Source organism: Rhinatrema bivittatum, chromosome 1, assembly GCF_901001135.1.
Source record: "Rhinatrema bivittatum chromosome 1, aRhiBiv1.1, whole genome shotgun sequence".
NCBI classification, from domain to species: domain Eukaryota; kingdom Metazoa; phylum Chordata; class Amphibia; order Gymnophiona; family Rhinatrematidae; genus Rhinatrema; species Rhinatrema bivittatum.
In genome coordinates, this window is record NC_042615.1 from 592,436,455 (window position 1) to 592,460,302 (window position 23,848).

Here is a 23,848-nt window from a genome sequence, read left to right on the forward strand (position 1 = left end):
TAGACCTCAACAGCCTCCTCCCAGAGCGAGACCTTGGCAGCCCCGCTCCCCCCCCGAGCAACCATACTTCTGTTGCAGAGCCCCTCCATGGGGTTAGGTGACCGCCGAAGTTCGCCTAATGGATGCGCCAGCCCTGCAGCCACCAGATCCAAAGAATAAACTTGAGGAGGAAGTGGCCAGTACAAGTGAAGACTCCCATCTTGTTCTGTTCCTGCTCCAGCCTTTTCTTCCACTGAATCCAGCCTGCCAGCCACTTCTGACCTGGGGGTCACCCTTTACTGGCATTCAAGCCCTGATAGTCCTATTGCAATCCATTCTGCATATGATAAATGTGTTGCTGTGCTGAGGTCGGTCTCTGACAGAAGTGGTACAATCTTGGTGTGTTATGTAAGCTGAAAAAAAAGCCCTCTTGTGTTATTGGATTGCACATTATAGGTTGCAGAATGGTAGATCCGTTGGCCACGCACACATGTACGCCGGATTTTATAATCTGCGCAAGCATGCAACGGGGGGTGAATTTTTGCAAAATTTGTGCAGCGATGCAATCAGGCCTTCCTATGTTCCCTCCCAGTCCGCTTCAATTAAGGAGCAGGCTGGGAGGGAACTTCCCTAACCCCCTGCCTAATCTTCCTTCCCCAGCCCCTTCCCCATTCCTCCCCACCCGCTAAACCTAACCTACCTTTCCCTCAATTTTTTTATTTTATTACTTGCTGTTCCTTGGGAGCAGAAGTAATTTACGTGCGCCGGCCAGCTGCCATGTGCACTTCCCCAGGACAGCGGCTAATGGCCGCTGTCCCGGCCGGCCTCCGTCCTGCCCCTCCCTGCCCAGGCCAAGCCCAAGCCCCCCTGGCCTGCACCTTTTTCAGGGCCTGGCACGTGTATCGGCACTTGCGAGCAGGGCCCGGCCACGAGCGTAAGTACTGATTTTTCGCATGCTCCGTTTTTAAAATTCAGTCATTAGGGAGGGGAGAGGCAGGAGGGTGACCACTCAGATAGGTGTCACAGGAGGGATAGCTCTAGCTAAGAGGCTGCAGGTAGGAAGGAGCCGAGAGGGGGGGGGGAGCACTCAGAAAGGGGCATAGGTTGAAAGAAGCAGTGCAGGAGGGAAGGCATATGGCAGGGAGCCATGGTAGTGATGGGGAGTAGCAGTCATGAAGGGGACCATAAGGGGAGGACTGGAGGGAAAGCATAGATTATAATCAGAAACCATTCCTTATTTAATATTACGTTTTATACATTACACATGATTCTGGAGTGCATATTATTATTGTTACATTAGTCAGTTTTCCGTGTGACATTTAACCTCTTGTAATAACTAGAGACGCTTGTGGAGGTCCACGAAACCTTTGGAGGTTGAAAAGGGAGCCAATCTCCCCAAAAGGTTGGGAACTCCAGACTTAGGGCAAAAAAAAAAAAAGTAGGAAAGGTCTGCAAGTCAGTTTGGTTGCACGGTGTTCAAATAGCTGTTTGTTATTTTCCTACAACTTTAATTTTCTGTAGCTTCTGAAAAGGAAAATATTGAAAATGCAGAGGCAAGAACCGAAATTTGCCCAGTTCTGAAATTTAGCCCTCAGAGGATAAAGGTCCCAAAATGCTTTCTGCAAAAGATTTTGCATGGTAAACAAAAAAGAATAGATGCCTTGATCTTTTCCAAATATTTATTAGAGTAGAGACGTGTTCAAAAGAATGCCCGACTCGGGCCGAGTTTCGCAGCTCAACAGCCGCTGCCTCAATGGCTTAGACAATCAAGAATCTCAGCTGAATTATAGTGGTATTATATCATCAAGGTGACTGTAAACCACCGCTGCAAGATAACTTACACACTGCCGTCAGTGGAGACTGAATACATGACGGCAGTGTGTAAGTTATCTTGCAGCGGTGGTTTACAGTCACCTTGATGATATAATACCACTATAATTCAGCTGAGATTCTTGATTGTCTAAGCCATTGAGGCAGCGGCTGTTGAGCTGCGAAACTCGGCCCGAGTCGGGCATTCTTTTGAACACGTCTCTACTTTAATAAATATTTGGAAAAGATCAAGGCATCTATTCTTTTTTGTTTACCTAACGGCCATTATAGATCGCCTACCTCTCTGTTTTCAAAGATTTTGCATGTCCAGTGTTATTTTTCTGTTGGATTATTTTCCCCCTAGAAGTTTTTTTTAAAAAGTGAAGCTGTGCTAAAGATGTGTGGTTTCAAAATTCTTCGGGTCTGCTGACTTGCAGGCTTTTTAGCACATTGCCCACATTTGTCCTGATCCTTAAATCTGGCCACGAGAGTAGAGTAAGCAGACAGCATCTCATTTCCTGTTCTACCTGTTTCAAGAGCAAGTTTTGCAAATAAAGGTCCTAATTGATAGCTTTGTTTCTTGGCCTTGTACAGAAATTTCCATCTGCATATGTTCCAAATATATGTGAGCCTGGGGGACACATCTGGTATGTCTACCATATGGAGCAGGTCAAAAACAGACTCCAAATAGCGTATTTTATTTATTTATGGCTCCATACAATCCATTTTTCCCAACCAAGGTTGCCCAAAGCAGCGAACAAACAAAATGTGCTCATTTTCTCTATATTTGCATGCACTTAGTTACAGAACATACATAGTCCCTGAACCAAATAGGAAAATATGGAATCATTTTTAATGGCTAACCAGACATTGTTTACTAAGATTTCATATGAGGAATTCCTTTTGATCACTAAAAGAAGAGAAAATTGTCTGTAAAATAATAATGTCGAAAAGGAAATGGTGTAATGCTAAGAACATCAGAATCCACAAAATAAAAAGAGGATTCAGTCAGTTAGATAAAATTGCCAAGTAGTTCCATTTTTATCATAGCCAATGTCAAGAAGAGCTAATTTTGGTCCCCTGACACGGACCATGTTTCGCCACTCTAGCTGCGTCAGGAGGGACAGAAGCCAAGACAAACTAAACAGGCTACAAAAATACCAGTAGTATATTCAAACGTACCCAATCAATGACAATGTAAAGGAAACAGTATATCCAACAAATTGGTGTCCCCAAACTCTGAAAACAGGAGAAGGGGGAAAGGAGGAAAAAGGAAAAGGAACAGAGCTATAAGCAACACAACAAGATAGCAAAAGCAATAGCTATAAATTAAAAAATTAAAAAAACACAAACAGGAACAGTACATACCACAATAGAATAATGATGGTTGAAGCCCCCTTAAAACATTTGTAGCAAGATTTGTATAAGGGACCCCATCAAGGCAACGTCAAGGAAGCTAGAAACTGAGAAAACACCAAGGAAAACTAAGGAAGAAAAATCAACAAACCAAGGCCTAGATTTATCAAAACTCAATAAATATCGCATTCGATATAAAAAAGGGTGTTTTATGGTAATAGCTTATTTATCGCAATGTGCATTATCTTAGTACTTCGCCTAGGTATTATCGCAAATTGCATTAACTTTTCACACTTTGTGGTAATACCACAATAATGCTGCAAAATGCTCATGAGAGAGAGAGAGAGACTATCTACAAGGCCCTTGTAGTAGTTAGCTATTTATGCTACTATAGGAGGCCCACCTAGTAACTCAAGGCGAAGTTTAGGTAGTAGTGTAGGGGTTAGGGGCCACTTTTACATGCAGAGTGAGACATATGAACAGAACAGTACACTCTTGTGAAGATTTGATGTCCTTTGGAGTGAGGAAACTCACACAAAGATGAGATTTATAAAATGTTCTCTCAACCTAGCTTGATGGACCTCCCAGAACAGTAGGAGGACCATCGCTGTAAGAGGAAGAAGAGACTTGGTACTTCAGTGGCAGATTGTCCTCCATGTCAGCAAGGACCAGGGACCAGCAGTTAGAGTTTGATTGGCTTGGTGAGTCCAGCGGCTTGGATAATATTAATTCTGAAGGGCTTTGGTGTTGTGGTAAGCAGCATTTGAGCAAAGAGCATAGGGTCTGGATCATAGAAAAGGCGATAGTTGGGTCAGTAAGGGACTAGAGGCATTGGCAGAATGGCTTAGAAAGGATAATCCTGCTAGGAGTGTTGACTTCTCTGAGGTTTGGGATATGTCCTCTAGCGACCATGACTCCGTCATTGACTCTTCATCTGGGGATGAGAAAGAGGTTGCTAATTGGGCGGAGGTCCCAGTCATAGTCAGTCCAGTCAAACCCAGCACTGGCTGCCTGATAGGTGAGGCACTGGGCACATGTCCCATCCACTCCCTCAATCTACATGAGCCTGACTGCATCAAGTGCAGAATCTGGAGAGAGAATTATTTAAATATTTTCTCTTTGGTTTTAAGGCAAAGTGATGGAGAAAGGGGTGAAAGGAAAAAGAGTGAAGAGATGAAGAAGCAGCAGCACATCTTAAGAAAACATCATTAACTGTATAATAAGTGAAAGGAAGCCTGACGCCTTGGTTGGCATTTTGAAGTATTGGGACATGATTCTTAGAGAATGTAAAAACCCACATGGGTTGGGCTTGGCTTCCCCGGCACAGCGGCAAATGGCCACTGTACCTGCCGCCTCCAGTCCCGCCCCCGGACTGCCCCCTTTACAAGCCCCAGCACTTAATTGCATACTGGGGTTTACGCCGGGCCCGTTTGAAAATTGGCCTGGCACAAGTAAACCCCGGGATTAACGCACACCAGGGTTTAAATATTTACCTGAAAAGTCCCTTATAAAATAGCAATTTACATGCGGAACTCAGTCCTGCCCCCAAACACCCATGGACTGCCCCTTTTTTGCACTTGTGAATGTGTGCGTAAAACCAAAAATATGCATGCATGTTTGATGTTCATAAAGTAGCATGTATGCAAGTACAGGCGACTACTGCGTGAATATTCCAATTGTATGTGCCTGTTAGTGTGTACATTTATCCAGAGGGAGTGAAAGCATTTCTTGAGGCAGAGTTGGAGAGGGGATTGGACTTTACACTCATACTTTTTTCCTGAAAATGCTCTGCAGACATAATAGCAGGTGCAATTCTGTGCAGCTGAGTTTTGGTGGGATAGTTTACAAAGCAGGACTGATGCATGTAAGTCCCATTTGAAAACTGATGTAACTTGGACTTGTATTTGCCACCTAATTTAGGAGGATTGTTATAAATTATCCCCCAAAAGGCTTCTGGTATGTGCTTTCTCACACCATCTGTTGAATTATTCCACCTGTTTTACGTTGCATTTGTATTATTTTGGAGCCTGGGTCTGATTCTCCTCTGTGAATTTGTTCTGCTAGTGCCACCTATTCCATTATTAGGACTGTAGTAAATGGGACACGTTTTTGTGTATGGAAGGTGGCGTGGGTGGCTTTCTCCATTTTCATAACAAAGGAGGTAATGTTTTGTTTATGTCATTTTTGATTTAAAAAGATACATAAACTTTACTATAATTATAGCCATTATGTTACCATATAAGATACAGACAGCTGACAATTTCATCTCAAAGATGGAAGCAAAATTTTAAAGAAATTACTTGAAAAAACAAACAGGCACACCAATAATAAGTTCAGAAAGAATAATGCTCATTTAGGGGTAGATTTTAAAAGAAGTGCGTGCGGCCTATATAAGAACATAAGAAATTGCCATGCCTGGGTGGTAACTCCTAATATGGAACCTAATGTCGTGTAACTACAGCAAGGGTTATTTTTCCCTATATGCAACACCTTGCACTTGTCCACATTAGATTTCATCTGCCATTTGGATGCCCAATCTTCCAGTCTTTCAAGGTCCTCCTGCAATGTATCACAATCCGCTTGTGATTTAACTCTCTGAATAATTTTGTATCATCCGCAAATTTGATTACCTCACTCATCGTATTCCTTTCCAGATCATTTATATATATATATTGAAAAGCACCGGTCCAAGTACAGATCCCTGAGGCACTCCACTGTTTACCCTTTTCCACTGAGAAAATTGACCATTTAATCCTACTCTCTGTTTCCTGTCTTTTAATCAGTTTGTAATCCACAAAGGACATCGTCTCCTATCCCATGACTTTTTAGTTTTCTTAGAAGCCTCTCATGAGGGACTTTGTCAAACGCCTTCTGAAAATCCAAATACACTACATCTACTGGTTCACCTTTATCCACATGTTTATTAACCCCTTGAAAAAAATAAAGCAGATTTGTTAGGCAAGGCTTCCCTTGGGTAAATCCATATTGACTGTGTTCCATTAAACCATGTCTTTCTATATGCTCTACGATTTTGATCTTGAGAATATTTTCCACTATTTTGCCCGGCACTGAAGTCAGGCTCACTGGTCTATAGTTACCCGGATCGCCCCTGGAGCCTTTTTTAAATGTTGGGGTTACATTGTCCACCCTCCAGTCTTCAGGTACAATGGATGATTTTAATGATAGGTTACAAATTTTAACTAATAGATCAGAAATTTCATTTTTGAGTTCCTTCAGTACCCTAGGATGCATACCATCCGGTCCAGGTGATTTGCTACTCTTTAGTTTGTCAATCTGATCTACTACATCTTCCAGGTTCACAGTGATTTCGTTCATTTCGTCTGACTCATCACCCTTGAAAACCATCTCCAGAACTAGTATCTCCCCAACATCCTCATAGGTAAACACGGAAGCAAAGAATTAATTTAGTCTTTCTGCAATGGCTTTATCTTCCCTAAGAGCCCTTTTAACTACCCGAGCCGCGCTGGCTTCCTCCATTCCCTCCCCCCTAGCCTGACCTTCCCACCCCTTCCCCTAACCTTCCCCCCCCCCAGCCCTACTCTAACCCCTTGATCTTTATTTTACCTTTTGCGCCAGCCTCCAGGCAGGCGCAAGTTGCGTGCACCGGCCAATTGCCGACACATGATCTCTGACACAGCGGCAAATGGCCACTGTGCCAGGAGTCGCTGACCCCACCCCACCCCCGGATCACCCACGCCCCGCCCCTTTTTTCAAGGCCCGGGACTTACACGCATCCCGGGGCTATAGGCCTGGTGCGCATAGGTCTCTATGGATGGCCCGTGCCATTTTTAAAGATGGCGCCGGCCGTCCATTGCTCCTACCATGTGACAGGGGCTGGCCAATGGCACAGATAGCCCCTATCACATGGTAAGGGCAAAGGGCCATCGACGCCATTTTGTTTACTGGCAGCCGACGGCCCGAGAGCGGGAGATCGCTCCCGGGACCCCCACGGGACCACCAGGTACCTTAAAACAATTTTAGGGGGGTCGGGAGGGTGGGGGATTCGAACTAATTTAATTTAAAGGGTCAAGGTGGGGTGTTTTTTTTTCCGGCATGAGACAGCCGAACAAAATCGCTAAGAACCACGGGAACGAAGATTTCCTGCAGTTTTTCCCCGAACCCGATACCGGAAACAAGTCCTGTATAGATTCAGATCCCTATCAGTATCCAGCACTCACAGTGTTATCAAGTTGGGAAGAGGGCTCTACTGTTTAGCCTGTCCAGGGAACAGCACTACATAGCCAGCAGAGGAGGAAGCCAAAAGAATGCTGGGAGAGCATTTAAGGAAGAAAAAGCACAATTTGGCTGGCTCTCTCTATGTGTGAGGGGCGGGAATGGCCAGGAGTTGGAGAGAGGAGTGTGGTAGCTCTGCAATCAGTTCTTCTCTTGAAGAACTAATTATCAAGAGGGAGAGACAGAAATCTGTGCTCTGAGGAAATAGAGAGACAGACAGCTGTTCTTGCTTCATAGCTGAGCTACATGGAAAATCCCAACAAGGGACAGAGGAGCCAGGAGCTGAGAAACTTCCTTTCCAGAGATATCCAGGCCCAGGAGTGCATGGCTGGATCACCCTCCTAAGTGACTGAATAAAGTAATCTAAACTTTGCACAGACAGTATCTTAGCAGAGGAGGGAGAAGGGTTATTTCCTTGCCTTTTGTCACAAAGTCAGATTCTCATCTTAACTGTTTCGGCCTTTCAGCATAAACCCTAGGGGTGTGCATTCGTTCCCTACGAATTGGGAATCCACAACGTACAGGGCCCTATTCGTTGAATTCGTGGGGAAGCGAAACGTATCGCGATTCCCCACGAATACAACAAATCTTCGCCGAATTATTCGGCCGTCTAAAGGAGCCAATTTAAACAAACTCCCCACCCTCGACCCCCCCAAGACTTACCAGAACTCCCTGGTGGTCCAGCGGGGGGTCCAGGAGCCATCCCCTGCACTCACACCCTCGGCTGCCGATTTCAAAATGGCGCTGATAGCCTTTGACTTACTATGTCACAGGGGCTACCGGTGCCATTGGTCAGCCCCTGTCACATGGCCATCGGCACCATCTTGTGCTCCTACCATGTGACAGGGGCTGACCAATGGCACCGGTAGCCCCTGTGACATAGTAAGGGCAAAGGCTATCTGCGCCTTTTTGATTACTGGCAGCCGACGGCCCAAGTGCAGGAGATCACTTCCGGACCCCCGCTGGACCACCAGGGACTTTTGGTAAGTCTTGGGGGGGGTCAGGAGGGTGGGGGGTTGTAGTTAATTTAATTTTAGTGGGGAAACAAATAGGAATTAACGTATAAACGTATCTGGGGGGCCCCCTTGTCGATTGCAATGTATCTGCCCCCAGACGAATATGAATCCCGAATGCAACGTATGGCGTCCCTCTGCACATCCCTAATAAACCCTGCCACAGCCACATGAGATAGGGCAGGGAAAGAGAAGCTAATGGACCATGGTCTTTCTGTAAGAGACTGAAACCAGGTCTGCTTTCTGTTTAGTAGGGTTGTGCAATTGTTTTTCCCGAATTAGGCAATTTCAGTGAAATTGCCTAATTCGGAATGGTTCGGGAGAACTGGAAAACGATTGAATTTTTTTACTAAAATTTCAGAAAAAATTCATTTTTGAGTTAGCGCGCACTAACTCCCGATAGTGCGCACTAACCCAAAAATTGGGGCCCCCCAAAAAAGAACCCGAACCGCGGGAAAAACAAAATTCCCGCAGGGGGTCCCGAAATGAAGCCCAACACGAAATTTTTACCTGAAGCACATCTCTACTGTTTAGATGGGGAGGTCTCTCTCTCCTGGGGAGCTTCCCCATTTGGGGAAGCTCCCCAGGAGAGAGAGACCTTTCACACACTGTAGTGCTCATCTATTTGGTTTGTCATCTAGCCACCTCCACCGTCAAGAAGGACTTCTTCATGTTCTTGATTGGGTTTTTTTTTCCACACAATTTTGTGTTTGGGACAGGGTGCACCCTTTACATACTGATGACTTTGGGATGGATCTGTTCCCGCCCACCTTTTTGAGTACTCAGGGGTAAAAACAATTTCTGAAGGCTATATACTTCACTGATTTCTCCTCAACTTTTCTCTATTAGCGTTCCTCATGTTTATTTACTATCCATATGAGTAAGTTGGTTGCCCTGGCTAACAGGATATACCCAGTGTTATTTTTGCATTGTTTGATTTGAAATAAGAAAACTTCAAGTTTATATTATATTTCCCCTACTGTACTTTTCCCTCACCTGCTGAAACAACCTGCCTCTTAGTTCTGGATCCCACGATGGCAGGCGGTGCCAAGTGCATAAAGACGGCTCTGCGCCATTAGAATTACCATCTGATGGATCACTAGAGGAAGTATCAAAAGTCACTCACGTAGAGTGAATTTCTAAAACATTGCTTGCTTGCGTTAAAAAGCCCATATACGCAAGTATCTGGGCTGTGCGTGATCAATGCGTATTTTAAAGAATGTAAATTGTGTGATCCCAAGTCAGTTCTGAATTTACACGTGTAAATTTGCATTTTAAATCTGACGTCTGCAGCGCTGAAGTGTCTGGATGAGCTGGGGGGAGTGCGGGCTGAAGAACCAGAGGGGTCCAGATGACCTCAAGATGGACTGGGCAAACTGGTGGACTAATGGGTAAAACTGGGAATGTCCTTCACGCAAACAAGTTTTAAAATCTGTTTACCTGCGTGCGTTAAAGCCGACAGATTTCTAAGGAAGATATGTGAATTACATTTGCTCGAGTAATCGCTTAAAATTAGAAGCAGACATATGTGTAGTAGGTGTATTTTAAATCGTATCAGCACAATTGCATGCACAATTTAAAATTCCTTTGTATGTACGCTCGCAAGCAACTATGCACTCATTTTAAAGTCACTATCCCTGTTGACTCTCTTGAAGCCTTCTTTTCAATCCACAGGCTCACAAACTCCAGGGACGATAACTTTGATACCGGCACACAGACGCACATGCACGTGCGTATGCCAGCTTGTGCCAAAGGATGCGGCCATTTTGTAACGTATGCACATATATGCGCGTATGTTATAAAATAGGCTGAATGCATACATGTGCACACGATTTTAAATGGTTGCATGCATGTGTGTGCAAATGCCGCACCTACTGCATAAGTGGGGAAATTTTATAAGGGACGCGCTCCAACACCATACCCTGTTTTCCCAGTTCACCTAGTTTAGGGATAGCAATTCCAAACACCCTTAATTTATTAATCTCCCTTTCCCCTGTTAGCCCCAGCCCTTAAAACCCCGCTGACTAGCCTAGATTTTTTTGTTTTATTTAACTTACTTACCATCCATAGCGGAAGAAAGGTCATGCAGCAGGGGACCCTGTCGTGTGCCTGGCTGCATAAATATTTACATGCGCATCTCTTGGCCTTCCCCCGACATTTCCACATCCCGCCCATGCCCTGCCCTGCCCTTTTCTCTGAACTTTTGACTTGTGCGCGTGGCAGGAGATAGGCGCATATATAGGTGCCTTTTACAATCTGCACAGCGAACACCAGCCCCACCTGTGCGCATGTCTTCTGGCTTTGGCACGCGTAGGGCTTTTAAAGTTCACCTACAAGTGAACTTTGTAAGACTCGCCCCGTTTGAACTTATTGATCATGCAGAATTTGAGTTCCTTTCTAAATGCTTCCATTTGCTTGTGGAGATCTGATGCCTGCTGTTTAAATGTCTCAATAGTTAATTGTTGGAGTGAAGACATTTTATCTTTTGATCTCCATACTTAATGAGACCCCTGATTTGTTAGAATAAGAAACATTACGTCAAGAGAACATTTATTTAGGATTGCATTTCATTGTTCAATGAATGTTGGAAACTCAGAATACCAAGGAGGTTTAAAACCTACTTCTACACAACTTTTTTGTGGTGTGATGGGAGGCTGAAGTCTGAACGCATCTTTTTCACTTACTTTTCACTTGTTCTAACATTTCGCCATGAGGGTAACAACAATGGTTGATTTTTTTTCTAAAAATGTTTTTCTTGTTTAAAAAATGTTTGTATGTATTTTGGATCAGTGGTTTCTCTTTATGCTTTCTTATTAGAATATTGCTTTGATCCAGGTTTATGTGTCCTTTTTTTAATTTTTAGGTGCTGGTTGTGTTTGGCATGATATTTGCGCTGGGATGGGATTGGGGTTTACATGCATGCTTTCAATTTTCAAAAGTATGCGTGTAAATCCACATGCAAGACTTTTAGCCTGTGTGGGCTGCTTTAAAAATTACCCTGTAAAGGCACTGAGAAGAATGGAAAGGTTGATGACTGCTCAGAGCCTCTTTGTAAGGCAAGTCCATTGGTAGGATTTAGCACAGCAGAGCCAGGCACCTTGTTTGCTTGCATGTTTTATGCATTAATCGGCGAAGGGCCTCTAAAACTAGGACCGTAAAACGAGATGGAGCTTGCGGTTTTATTCAGACCACACGTTTTCACTGGGTCCCATTTTCTTTCTACAGACAACCGACAGGGCTTCTGCTTTTCAGAGGTTCTGCAGACAATGTGTCAGATGTCTTCCAGCAGCCGGATTCTTGTCACCAAATCCGAGTGTTGTTGCGATGGAGGGAGAGGCTGGGCTCACCAGTGCGAGATCTGTCCTCTCCAGGGAACGACCCAGTACAAGAAGCTCTGTCCTCATGGCCCGGGATATTCGACTGATGGAAAAGGTATGGAAAGGGAAGGGGAGGGGGGGAGAAAGTAAGCCATTTTCACATTAATTTAAGGAAAATGACCGTCCACATTATATAAAATGTCCTTTCAGTGAAACAACATGTTTTACCTGGAAATGTCCCAGAAATGGCTGCTTTTTCCTCTGCTTCGACGTTATTTTTCATTTACGTGCTCCATGAAATGAGAAAAGCTAACTAATAGCAGCTGAAACCTGACTGGAAGCCTGTTGTATGCGAGTGGACCTTAATGCTGCCATTGTAAACAAGAGCTGAGTGTATTTCATCAGTCTTCGCCTGTGGTTACATACTGGTCTGATTGTTCCACAAATCACATTTTCTAGAAGGAAAACAGACTTGAAACATATGTTATTAATTCAGCTTACATTTTGTTTTAAAATACATCACGTCCTTCAGAAAAATCACCTTCACTAACCCCATCAGAGCGAGTGCCAGGTTACCATGGGCGCACAGCCTTTCAGCCATTTGTTCCTGTGTGTATCCCCCTTGACAGGGCACATAAAATGATAAAGATCCTGAGGCTGATTTAGGAACTGAGCAGCAGCTTCTGTGGGTTCACATCAATAAAAATGGTCAAGCAGATGGTGTAGTAGTCCTGGCTCAGAGGCAAGAGCCTCGTTTCTCCAAAACGCTCCTTTCCCCTCTCTGACCCATCTGACTGCCCCCCAGGACGTACAAGTTCTCTTTTGACTGCCAGATTCCTCTCACAAACCCATATCTTGGGATTAAGAAATGTCTCACTCAAAAGGCATCTTCAACAATAGAAACTTTTATTTTCTGTTCTGGGGTTCCAGCAGTTAAAGAAAAAAAAACAAAACTTAAAATCTCCAATACATATGTGATCACAGATTCGCACAGCAGAGAATTAGCAGCCACAGCGGCAATAAAAAAAAAAAAGATTTCCCTTGTATCTTAATTTTCCAAGCTAGTATCATCTCCTGCGTCTACATTTCTACCACAGTGACTAGATTTCTAGTTCTTTTTTCCTCGACAGAGACGAGATTCAGTACTCACATCTTCCCACAGCTTCTTTCTCGGTTCAGGACCTGACCTGAGTAATCAGGTAATCCATGGAGAAATGGCTAGCAATGGTTCCCCCCAGACGGCCAGGGGGCACTGCCCAGGAGGCTACTCAGACAATTCTGGAAACACAACCTTGCCAGACACTCTGCAAGATGGACTGCGGAGAAGGATAGGGAGGTTCTCCCTTCTGGTCCTACTCCAACTTCCCCAAATACCAATGAGCTCCCACTTATATTTCGTTTGGGCACGCTGCCCTAAAAGTTCTCTCTCAAACACGCCCTAAAAGAGATATGCACATCCCCAATATAAACTTCTGCAATAGTGTACATGATCAATAACTCCTAAAGCAGAGGTGACACTTTTTAGGATTCCTTAAAGAGCAAGTTCTAATGATAATGACCTGATTTAGGGCCTTGGTCACGAGTATACTTCTCTGGATCTAGGAAAACGTCAGACACCACCGGAAAGATTAAAATCACAGCTTCCCCATTCCGTATAATGTTTGTGACAGATGTTTGAAAGGGTTAAGTTGGATTCTTTTTCCAGACACTTGGCACTTGAAAAGGCTAGAGTCCCACATTTCATACAGTTGCAGTTTGTAGACCTCCTGAACCGTTGCTTACGGCTATGCTTTTCTAAGAGAAGACAAGAGTTCATAGAGGTAATGCAACAGCCTCTCCTGTCTGGTTGGTGCACTACCAGTCAGGTTTTGTGGTTCTGGGCATTCATGTAGTCTTTTAGGTGAAGAAGTAGACCCCGGGTATTATCCCATCTTCCAAGGAAATTCTTCCTCTCTGTTATAATTGTCTGTGTTTGTATTATGCAGCTCGATAACCAGTCCTGTACACTCTCATACAGGTTCAGACTGTCTCGCTTTATAATATAGACTTGACATACTTAAAAACCTAAGCCATAGGGGCGGATTTTAAATGCCCTGCGCGCGTAAATCCAGCCGGATTTATTTTGCATAGGCCCCGGTGCGCAGAGCCCCGGGACGCGCGCAAGTCCCGGGGCTTTCTAAAAGGGGCGTGTCGGGGGCATGCCCGGAGCGATGCGGCGTTTTGGGGGCGTGGCGCAGCGTTTCGGGGGCAGCGATGCGGGCGTGGTTTCGGCCCGGGGGTGTTCCGGGGGCGTGGCCACATCCTCCGGACCAGCCCCCGGGACCAGAACACGGAGCGGGGCTGCCGGCCGGCGCGGGCAAAGGTAGGGGGGGGTTTAGATAGGGCCGGGGGGGTGGGTTAGGTAGGGGAAGGGAAGGTGGGGGGAAGGCGAAGGAAAGTTCCCTCCAAGGCCGCTCCGAAATCGGAGCGGCCTCGGAGGGAACAGGCAGCGCGCGCTGGGCTCGGCGCGCGCAGGTTGCACAAATGTGCACCCCCTTGCGCGCGCCGACCCCGGATTTTATAAGATACGCGCGGCTACGCACTTATCATAAAATCCAGTGTACTTTTGTTCGCGCCTGGTGCTCGAACAAAAGTACGCGATCGCGCAAAGTTTTAAAATCTACCCCATAGGGTATTAAACGTCACTTAATATGATGCTTAACAAACCAAGTCAAAAATATATTTTTTTAATACTTGGCAGATGGCACATAACCTCTGTTATCACTTAATTCTTCTGCATTAATTGCTGAGTTATCCATCACCCTTTGATGCACTGAAAGGCCCACAATACTCCCACTTAAGGATATTCTGTGCGAAACCAGAATCCAATACAGGTTATCTGTAAAAGGGTTGTGCATTTGTTTGCAACAAAACTGTAAAACATGATGAAATGAGCTGATTTTTGCTTTGTTTCAAACAAACTGAAAAATGTCATCAATTTTTTATATTTGGGAAAATTGTGCGCCCTATTAGCAAATAGGAAACAGTGCTGACACAGAGCAGGTATAAATCTTACATACAGGAGTCATTTTCAAAGGCATTTTTGCTCATAAAACCCGGTTTTGCGCACGTAAGTGTGTGCATAAAGGTACACACACAGAATACAAATCCATGCATACTTTTATATGCATACTGAATGGGTGTTACGGAGGGTGGAGTTGGGATGGGATGAGAATTTATGTTCTTGTTGCTCCCGTGCAGGTTTAACGTCAGGCACCCGTGCCTCATAGGATTCCACGTACACATGCAAATTTTCAAGGCAGATTTATGTGCATGGATCCGCTTTGAACGTTCAGGCTAAAGTCTGTGGGTGAGAAAAGTTCCCGTAGATATTAGCCTTAGGGGCTGTTTGAAAATTACCCTCACAATGTCTAATTTAATACGATAAAAAGTCATCTATTCCAGTAAGAAAACCAAACATAAAATGAAGTTTTTCTTTTGTAATTTTGTTGTCTAGGCTTATTTTGAAGCATGCTTATTTTTATAAGAAAAAGCACCTATTAGCATTTCCTGTCAGCATGTAGGTATCCGGGCTGCTCTCGGTGAATGGATTTGAATGAAATTTAGTAGGTGTGAGATTCCAGCTCTCCTACCAAATTTGTCCATGGCAAATAGCCCTGATCCTTGCAGATGGAAGGATATGAGCAGGGCCAAGCTGAGCAGGAGACTGTAACACAGGGCAACTGACAGAGCCCATCTCTCTAGCTGCCAAAGAGGAAGGAGATGTTGCTGTATGTGACTGGTGGAGTCCATCCCACCAGGAAAAAAGAGGAGAGAGAGGACTAGGACAGCTGGCAAAGCCTATCCCACTAATTGATGAAGAGGAGAAAGGACTAGGGTGGTTGGAGGAACCCATTCTACCAGCTGCCAGAGAAAACGAAAACACAGTGTGGTTGGCAGAGTCCATCCCAGCAGTTGCTGAAGAAGAGAAAGGACCAGGTGGGTGGCGAAGCGCAGGCCATCAGCCACCAAAGAGGAGGGAGGACTGGGTCAGCTGACAGAGCCCATCCCGCCAGCTGCTGAAAAGGAGGGAGATGTAGTACTACTGACATAGTCCATGCCATCCTTTTCTGAAGAGGGAGGCAGGCGGCTAACGAAGCCCCATCCCATCACCATCAGTCGCTGAAAAGGAGAGAGGATCAGCTTGGCTGGCGGAGCCATCAGCTGGCACCACAAACATTTTCAGAACTCACAGGTTGGCACTCATTGGCTCTGCTGATCATGAGCTCAGTACTGCCAAGGCAGCCAGCCCGTAAATATTGACGATGGACATGACACCAGGCAACACAGACACGCTTCAGCAGGGAGGAGGTGGGAGGGGGCTAATTGGAGGAAGGAGAAACGTCTTTGTGTCACATACTAGTATACCTGCTTGTTTCCTAATCCTGCCGTTCTCTCTCTCTCTTCTGCTTTCATCTATTATCTCCTAACTCCTTTTCCTGAATCTCCTATCTTCATCCTTTCCTTCAGCTGTCTCTCTCTAACATCTAGCAGCAGCTTCCCTTCCTCTCGCCAGCATGCACTCCAGGGCCAGCATTTGGGGAGTGAAAGCTGTGAGGCTGAACAAGATGCCATGAAACGAGGGTGTGCCCTGCCCACAGTGCTGGCACAAGGGCATGGTATGCCATTCCCTGACTAGTCAGCCAACTATCTGAGCTTCCACTCAACTATATGCTGCTAACACAAAAATCACTGTGCTGCTGCTGAAGCTTGAAGGATGGAGAGAGTAGAGCACGCTGCTCAGTGCTGTGCTGGAGCCACTGCCTCTGCTGATTTGCCATAGGAGAGGTTTGAGTTAAGAGCACCAGAGCCATTGCCAGGAGGACAAGATTTAGGCTTCTGTGGGTAGGATGAGCCTGCTGGAGCCAAGGGGAAGGATACTGCTGGGTCAGGGAAGGAGGGAGCAAGAGAGCAGATGAGAAAGATGGTGAATGCTGGGCACTCTGGGCTGATGGAGGGTGGGGAATAGAAAGGAGGATGCTATCGGGCGGGGGAACAGAGTGAGAGAAAGGGTAGTGGAAGGCTAGAATGCCCTCCCAGAAGAGATGGTGATGACCAGAACGATAACCAAACTCAAAACACAGAGGATCCCTGGTGGCTAGAGGCTGGAAACAAATAACTGGGATAACCTGTGGTAAACATTTGGTGTAACGTTGTTGCACTGAATAACTCTCACAAACCCTGAAGAGAACCTGCACTGGTCTAACCTGCTCGGGGCAGCAGTTACAACCCTAAACCTGCTGGGCAGACTGGATGGACCGTTTTTACTATGTTACTATGCTATTAGCAAAATAGCGTGTGCTATTTGCTAACTGTGCGCCCTATTTCCCAAAAATGAAAGAAACATGAAAAAAAAGAAGAAAAAAATAACCCCCCCCCCCCCAAAAAAAAAAAAAAACGAAGAAAAATCTTCAAAAAACAAAATGAAGATGAAACCATTAGTGTGCATATCTGTAATCTGCAATTCATCTCCCTGGAACTTGCTCCGCAGCAGGTGTGGCCAACTCTGGTCCTCAAGAGCCAAAAACAGCCCTGATTTTCAGGATACCCTTAATGAATATATATGAGATATATTTGCATGCGCTTCCCCCATTGTATACAGATATAACTAGGGACCTTCATATTCAGTTTTTATTTTATTTTTCCCAGGAATTTATCAGTGGTTATTACAACAAGAACAATAATGAGAGAAATCAGTGGGAAAAAATGTCATTTTTCTGGGTAATTATCATTTATGGTTTTGTTTTAATAAACACTGATAAATTATCAGGAAAAATGAAAAAAAAAACCCAAATGAAAATGAAGGTCCCTAAATATATCTCATCCATATTCCTTGTAGATATTCTGAAAATCAGAACTGTTTTTGGTTCTTGAGGACTAGCATTGGTTACCCCCGGCTCAACAGGGAACTGGGTTCTCTGGGTGGGCATCATGGAAGAGAGATGTTACTGTACATCCAACTGTGTCAACTCTCAGCAGAGAACTCTCTTTCAAGGGGACAAGCTGCCACCTACTGGACCATGCTCAGACTACACCTGACTGGACCATTATTGCCTTCTGCACAGGGTGATTGGACCATGCCAGTTTTAACCAGTAAAAACTGAAATACATGGAGCAAGCTTACAGTATCGTCTTGTTTTTACGCCAGGGGGCAGAGCATACTGGTGTGCATCTGAGCGTCCCAGTGCAGAGACGGTGCTAGCCTACTGGAAGGTTCTAAACAGAGGGAGTGAGAGATGGGTGAGACGAAGAAACAAGAGTCCACAGGGAAAATAATATTTGTAACATGCTCCCTTTAAGCAGCTCAGGGCCCTAAGCAATTGCATAGTCCTCTTATGCTTAGTGCCTTCTCTAATTCTTTGTAGATATTTGTCCAATGTGACATGCCCTTAAACCTGTAAAACCCTTCACCTTCTACTTTGCTTTCTGAGGTCTGTCAAGGATTAAGCATATTTTATACAGGAACAGCCTCCTTTCAGATGCCCTGTTTGCTTTAAATTTCATTTGAGTCATATTGGGGCAGATTTTATAACGTGCGCACGCTACCCGGCACACACATGTTATAAAATCCTGGGTCGGCACGCACAAGGGGGGTGCACAGTTGTGCACCTTGCGCACGCTGAGCCCGCTCCGAGCCGCGCTGCCTTCCCCCGTTCCCTCCCAGGCCGCTCCGAAATTGGAGCGGCCTCAGAGGGAACTTTCCTACCACCCCACCCCCATCTTCCCTTACCCCCCTACCTTTGATGGGTTCTTTTCTTTGTTTTAAAACTTACTTCAGCCAGCCGACTGCCGGAACGCAATTTCTGGCCCAGCGGCGGTGCGGAGGCCTCTGGCCCCGCCCCCATCCCCGGACCGCCCCGCCCCCTTCCCGCCCGTTTTTGCAAGCCCCGCGGGACTTACACGCGTCCCAGGGCTTTACGCGCGTCACCGGGCCTTTTGAAAATAGGCCCTGTGCGCCCGTAACCGTTTTAAAATCCGGCCCATTATGAGTAAGTAACCCCTAAAGATAATGGATTGCCTTGATTTAATTAGAAATGCAAAAAATGTTCTACCTTCCCCTTTCAAGCACTTCAAGGCAAAGATAAATAGTGATAAAGGTGAGACTCACTGCTGATGTTAAGAAAGACCAAATATTAAGGTAGCTTGTAAGATTCACAAAGCAGTTTGCATCTCATTCAAAATACTCAGATTCATATGAGTATGTATTTGTCAAACCTTTATTTGAGCAACTATTACATAAACTTCCAGGAATGCCCTTTAAAGATGGATTGGAACTGAAAGAGATTTCTCAATTGCTGAGGAAATGTCCTGGTCATGTGTATAAATATTTGAACCATACAGTTTAGATCTGTTTTTGACTCATCACCATCTCTCATATACATTTATCCTGAGATGGAGTTGGGGGGGGGGGGGGAATCATTGGTCAAAACTGCTGTCAGAATGACTAAACCTATATAACAGAATTTTCAGCAGCCATCTTGAAAAGCTAACTAGAAGAAAACAAAACTTTAGTGTTTTTCCATGTTTTTTTCTGGGTTATAATAGTAGTAGTATATCTTTTTTTTAATTTTTAGCCTACATTCTAAATGATACTCAGGGCTCCTTTCACAGATTTACAGTTTTTGACAGGTTCAGAACAGATGCTGAAAGGCTAATGGAAACTTCCAGGTCTACACCAATTTTAAAATTCACTTTGGGGTTATTTTGCACTGTACCAAACTGTGCATAATGTATATCTTTACAGCTGTACCCATTAACTTCTATTTCTTTTTTCTTAGAACATGACACACTGCTCTAAAGTTAGAATGTAATGATACACTCTAGCATCTCAGTTTTGTAACTGGTGTCATTGAGCTGTGATGACATCACAGAGGCACGATAGCAGGAAAAGCAAAACAGCCTGAAATATTAGAAGATAATATAGCCTCATTAATAAAACACTAGCTCATATTCAGTTTAAAACTCTATAATAGACAGACATGTGACAGAGGTACATATGGATATGTATTTATGAAATATCAAGTTGAGAAAGAGTAGAATTGTCATGTTTAGCATGGGTTCTAGTATTTTAGAGGATAATACATATATTACTTTATTTTCACAGATATTGATGAGTGCAAGGTCATGCCAGTCCTATGTGGAAATGGGCAGTGCATCAACACCATGGGCTCCTTCAGGTGCTTCTGCAAGGTTGGCTACACCACTGACATCAGTGGGACAGCTTGTGTGGGTAAGATTTTATCAGCCATCTCCACTGCAGTTTTACAACTTACAGATTTCGTAGCTGAATTGTCCTCCACTGATATTTTCTACTTTTCCACAAAAAGGCATCTGAAGGTGCTATTTATATATGCACTGTGTTCTTAAGATATGTACACAACCTACCTGATTCAATCTGATCAGATTCTTTGCAATTTCCCCAGGTTGAATGGGGGAATTTGTTAGAAATGAAACACGGACATTTCCGCATCATGACCTGTTTTCACCTACACAGGATTCAGACTCTTGCTGCAGTATCTGGTCTTGCTACATTAGCTTTGTACATTCAATATCTTGCCAATTGTGTGTCAGCATTGGTTATTGCCTGGCAGTACATTCCCTATACTATCCCATTTTACTTAGTCTAGTTCCCCGGTGGTCCATACTTCCTTTGCTTCCCCCCTTCTGATGTGGGTCAGCATCTCGCCGATTTTACTTTTCTGACTGAGTAGGAAACTTCTGGCATCTTCCCTTTCAATGTGGACTCATAAATAGTAATTAAGGTTTCCCAAGTCTTTAATTCCAAAGTTCTTTTGGATTCTTTGGATGATGTCTTTATAGTCTTCTTCTTCCTCATGACACATTAGAATATCATCCACATAAACTAAAATGTAGGTCCATCTGTTGCGCTTCTCTTTGGAATAAAGACAAGGGTCCACCATGCTCCTTACAAATTCTGCTGGCATGAGGACTTGGTAGTCTGCTTAAGACCATAAATGCTCTTTTGAAGCTCACACACTGGGTTCTTGTTTTCTGGATCTATGAACACTGGGATGGCTTTAAATATTTGGGCATCTTTATTCCACAAAACTGGACAGATATCTATAGGATAAATTATGCGCTGGTATATAATAAAATACTAGAATATATGCAGCTTTAGTCGAGACTTCTGATCACATAGGCTGAGTTAATTAAAATATTCAAAATGAATATTGTGCCCAGGAGTATCTATTTGTTAAAATATTTCTCACAGGACAAGCAGGATGGTAGTCCTCACATATGGGTGACATCATCAGGATGGAGCCCAATCACGGAAATCTTTTTGTCAAAGTTTCCAGAACTTTGACTGGCCCCTACTGAGCATGCCCAGCATGGCACTAACCCTGCAGCCAGCAGGGGTCCCCCTTCAGTCTTCTTTTTTGCTCGCAGCAGTAGCCTCGCGGTTTAGGAGCTCTGAAGAGATTCCTGACAGGAATTTTGCTCACGGAATTATTTAAAGTTAAATTGCCCCACAGGGGTCCCTCCTCTAACTTTTCTTTAATTGCGGTACTCCGGTAAGTTTTTATCCGCTTTCCGTCGATTACCGTCGAGTTTGGCCCTTGCGGCCTACTGGCCGTCTACTGTACCGCGGCTCGATTTTTTTCAATGGCTATGGCGTCAGGGTTCCATCGGTGCCCGGACTGTACTCTCACCATGTCTATCACAGACCCCCATGGAGTCTGTGTAATGTGTTTAGGCCGTGAGCATGATGTCCTGACTTGCACCAAATGTGCCCTCATGACACCAAAAGGTCGCAAAGCCAGAATGGAGAAGATAGAACTCCTCTTCCGTGCTCAGACCCCGACTCCATCCATTGCATCGACGTCATCGGAACCGGCACCGTCGACTTCGCGCCAGCATCGACCACCGACCGGTGACCGACCACCATCGACATCTTCAAGGCCATAGACACCCGCTACTCCCCCTCGGGATCGAGGGGATCGCAGGGAGAAACATCGTCATCGACATCGCAAGACTCGGACCGTCAAGGGAGCGAAGTCATCAACCTCGCCACTGTCAGAGCCACCGTTGAAGAAGCCCCGTCCAGGAAATGCACCGACCATTCCTGTGACCGGGTCATCAAGGCCACCCTCACCCGATCGGGGTTTGGGAGCCGCGATTCTGCCTGTAAAGGTAGTCCCTCCAGCTATGCCTCTGCCTCCCTCTTCTGTTCCGGAGCCGGGGCTGCTTGCTCCAGGTCTCCGAGAAGAACTGGACCGGCTGGTTCAGGAGGCCATCGACAAGGCGATGCAACGTCTCCAGGTTCCTCCGGCACCGACACCGGCACCGATTGTGGAACCTGTCATCGACCCGATTCCAGCAGCGCTGGCACTGCTGCTCTCCAGGATGGAGGCGCTGATGGCCGCCCTTCCACTGAAGGCTCCCGGGTCTCCGATGGCTCCGATTCCCTCCCCGAGGACGGCTTCATCGGGAGGAGAAACACCATTCCACATTCCTCCATCGGGAGTTTTACCTCATCCATCGTTGCCAATACGTCCGTCGGTGCCCTTGATGCCTGCACCGATGCCTTCCATGCCATCATCGGTGCCTCCGGCGATTCCTTCGATTTTTTTCAGAGCCTCGCCCAGGGCCTTCAGGTATCCAACCCCCTTCTCATCCTACAGGACAGTTTTCTGATCCTTATGACACTTGGGGTGATGATACTTCAACAGACACCAATGACTTACCTTCACCACCTTCTCCTACTGAAAGTAGAAAGCGTTCTCCTCCAGAGGCCCTCTCATTCATAAATTTTGTGAAGGAAATGTTTGAGTTGGTTCCTTTTCAACTTCAGATGGAACATGATGACAGGCACCAAATGATGGAGTTACTCCAATTTCTGGATGCCCCCAAGGTAATCACCTCAATTCCCCTTCATCAAGTACTTCTTGATCTCCTCAAGAAGAACTGGGAAAATCCTGGATCAATTGCTCCAGTTCACAGGAAGGCTGACACTACTTACTTAGTTCAGTAAGCCCCAGGTTTTCAAAAATCCCAACTCAACCACCACTCAGTTGTGGTAGAGTCGGCTCAGAAAAGGACAAAAAGGTCAAAGCCGCACTCATCCACCCCACCTGCTAAGGAACAAAAGTTCCTAGACAACATTGGTCGACAAGTGTTCCAAGGAGCCATGCTCATCTCCCGAATTGCTGCCTACCAGCTTTATATGACCCAATATAATAGGGTCATCTTTAAACAGATACAGGATTTCTCTGAGTCCCTGCCTGAACAATTCCTAGACCAGCTACAAACCCTTGTTAACAAAGGATTTGAGGCAGGAAAACATGAGATTTGAACATCTTATGACATATTCGACACATCTACCAGAGTGTCTACAGCTGCCATTTCAGCAAGAAGGTGGGCCTGGCTCAAATCTTCTGACCTTCGCTCAGAAGTGCAAGACCGGTTGTCCAACCTGCCGTGTGTGGGGGATAATCTGTTCGGTGAACAGATCCAACGAATGGTGGCTGAATTAAAAGACCATCATGAGACCCTTAAACAGCTCTCTTCGATGCCTTCAGACTTCTCCTCAAGACAGCCCTTCAGGAAGGACTCTAAGAAGTCTTTCTACCATCCAAGGAAGGCCTACCCACCACTACCAAGGTCCCGTACTACAAGACCTTATCAGAAGCCTCAACCTCGCCAAGTCCGAAAGCAGAAACCACAAACAGCTCCCCAGCCAGGACCTGCTTCAGGTTTTTGACATCCATTTGGAGAGCAACAGCCAGATTCCTCTTCCAAACATACCAGTGGGAGGTCGATTCTGCCACTTTCTCAACATGTGGCAGTCAATCACAACCGATCAATGGGTATTGGCAATCATTGCTCAAGGTTACCATCTGAACTTTCTTGTCCTGCCACCGAACTCTCCACCTCTGCCAATGTGGAGAACGTCCGACCACTCCATTCTTCTGGAACAAGAGGTCTCCCTCCTTCTCCAGTCAAGAGCAATAGAACCCGTTCCATACTCGCAGCAAGGCCTAGGGTTCTATTCCCGGTACTTTCTGATCCCCAAAAAATCGGGGGGTGTTCGTCCAATCCTGGACCTACGTGCTCTCAACA

At 45.3% G+C, this 23,848-nt stretch overlaps 1 protein-coding gene across 1 annotated transcript in view; it reads left to right on the forward strand.

Moving 5' to 3' along the window:
- The window catches only part of FBN2 (fibrillin 2), a 596,571-nt gene that overhangs the window by 525,002 nt on the left and 47,721 nt on the right, over nt 1-23,848 (forward strand). Inside the window, exons 57-58 of the mRNA XM_029619106.1 lie at nt 11,637-11,843; nt 19,872-19,997. Coding sequence (XP_029474966.1) covers nt 11,637-11,843; nt 19,872-19,997 — 333 coding nt within the window. The remainder of the gene's footprint in view (nt 1-11,636; nt 11,844-19,871; nt 19,998-23,848) is intronic.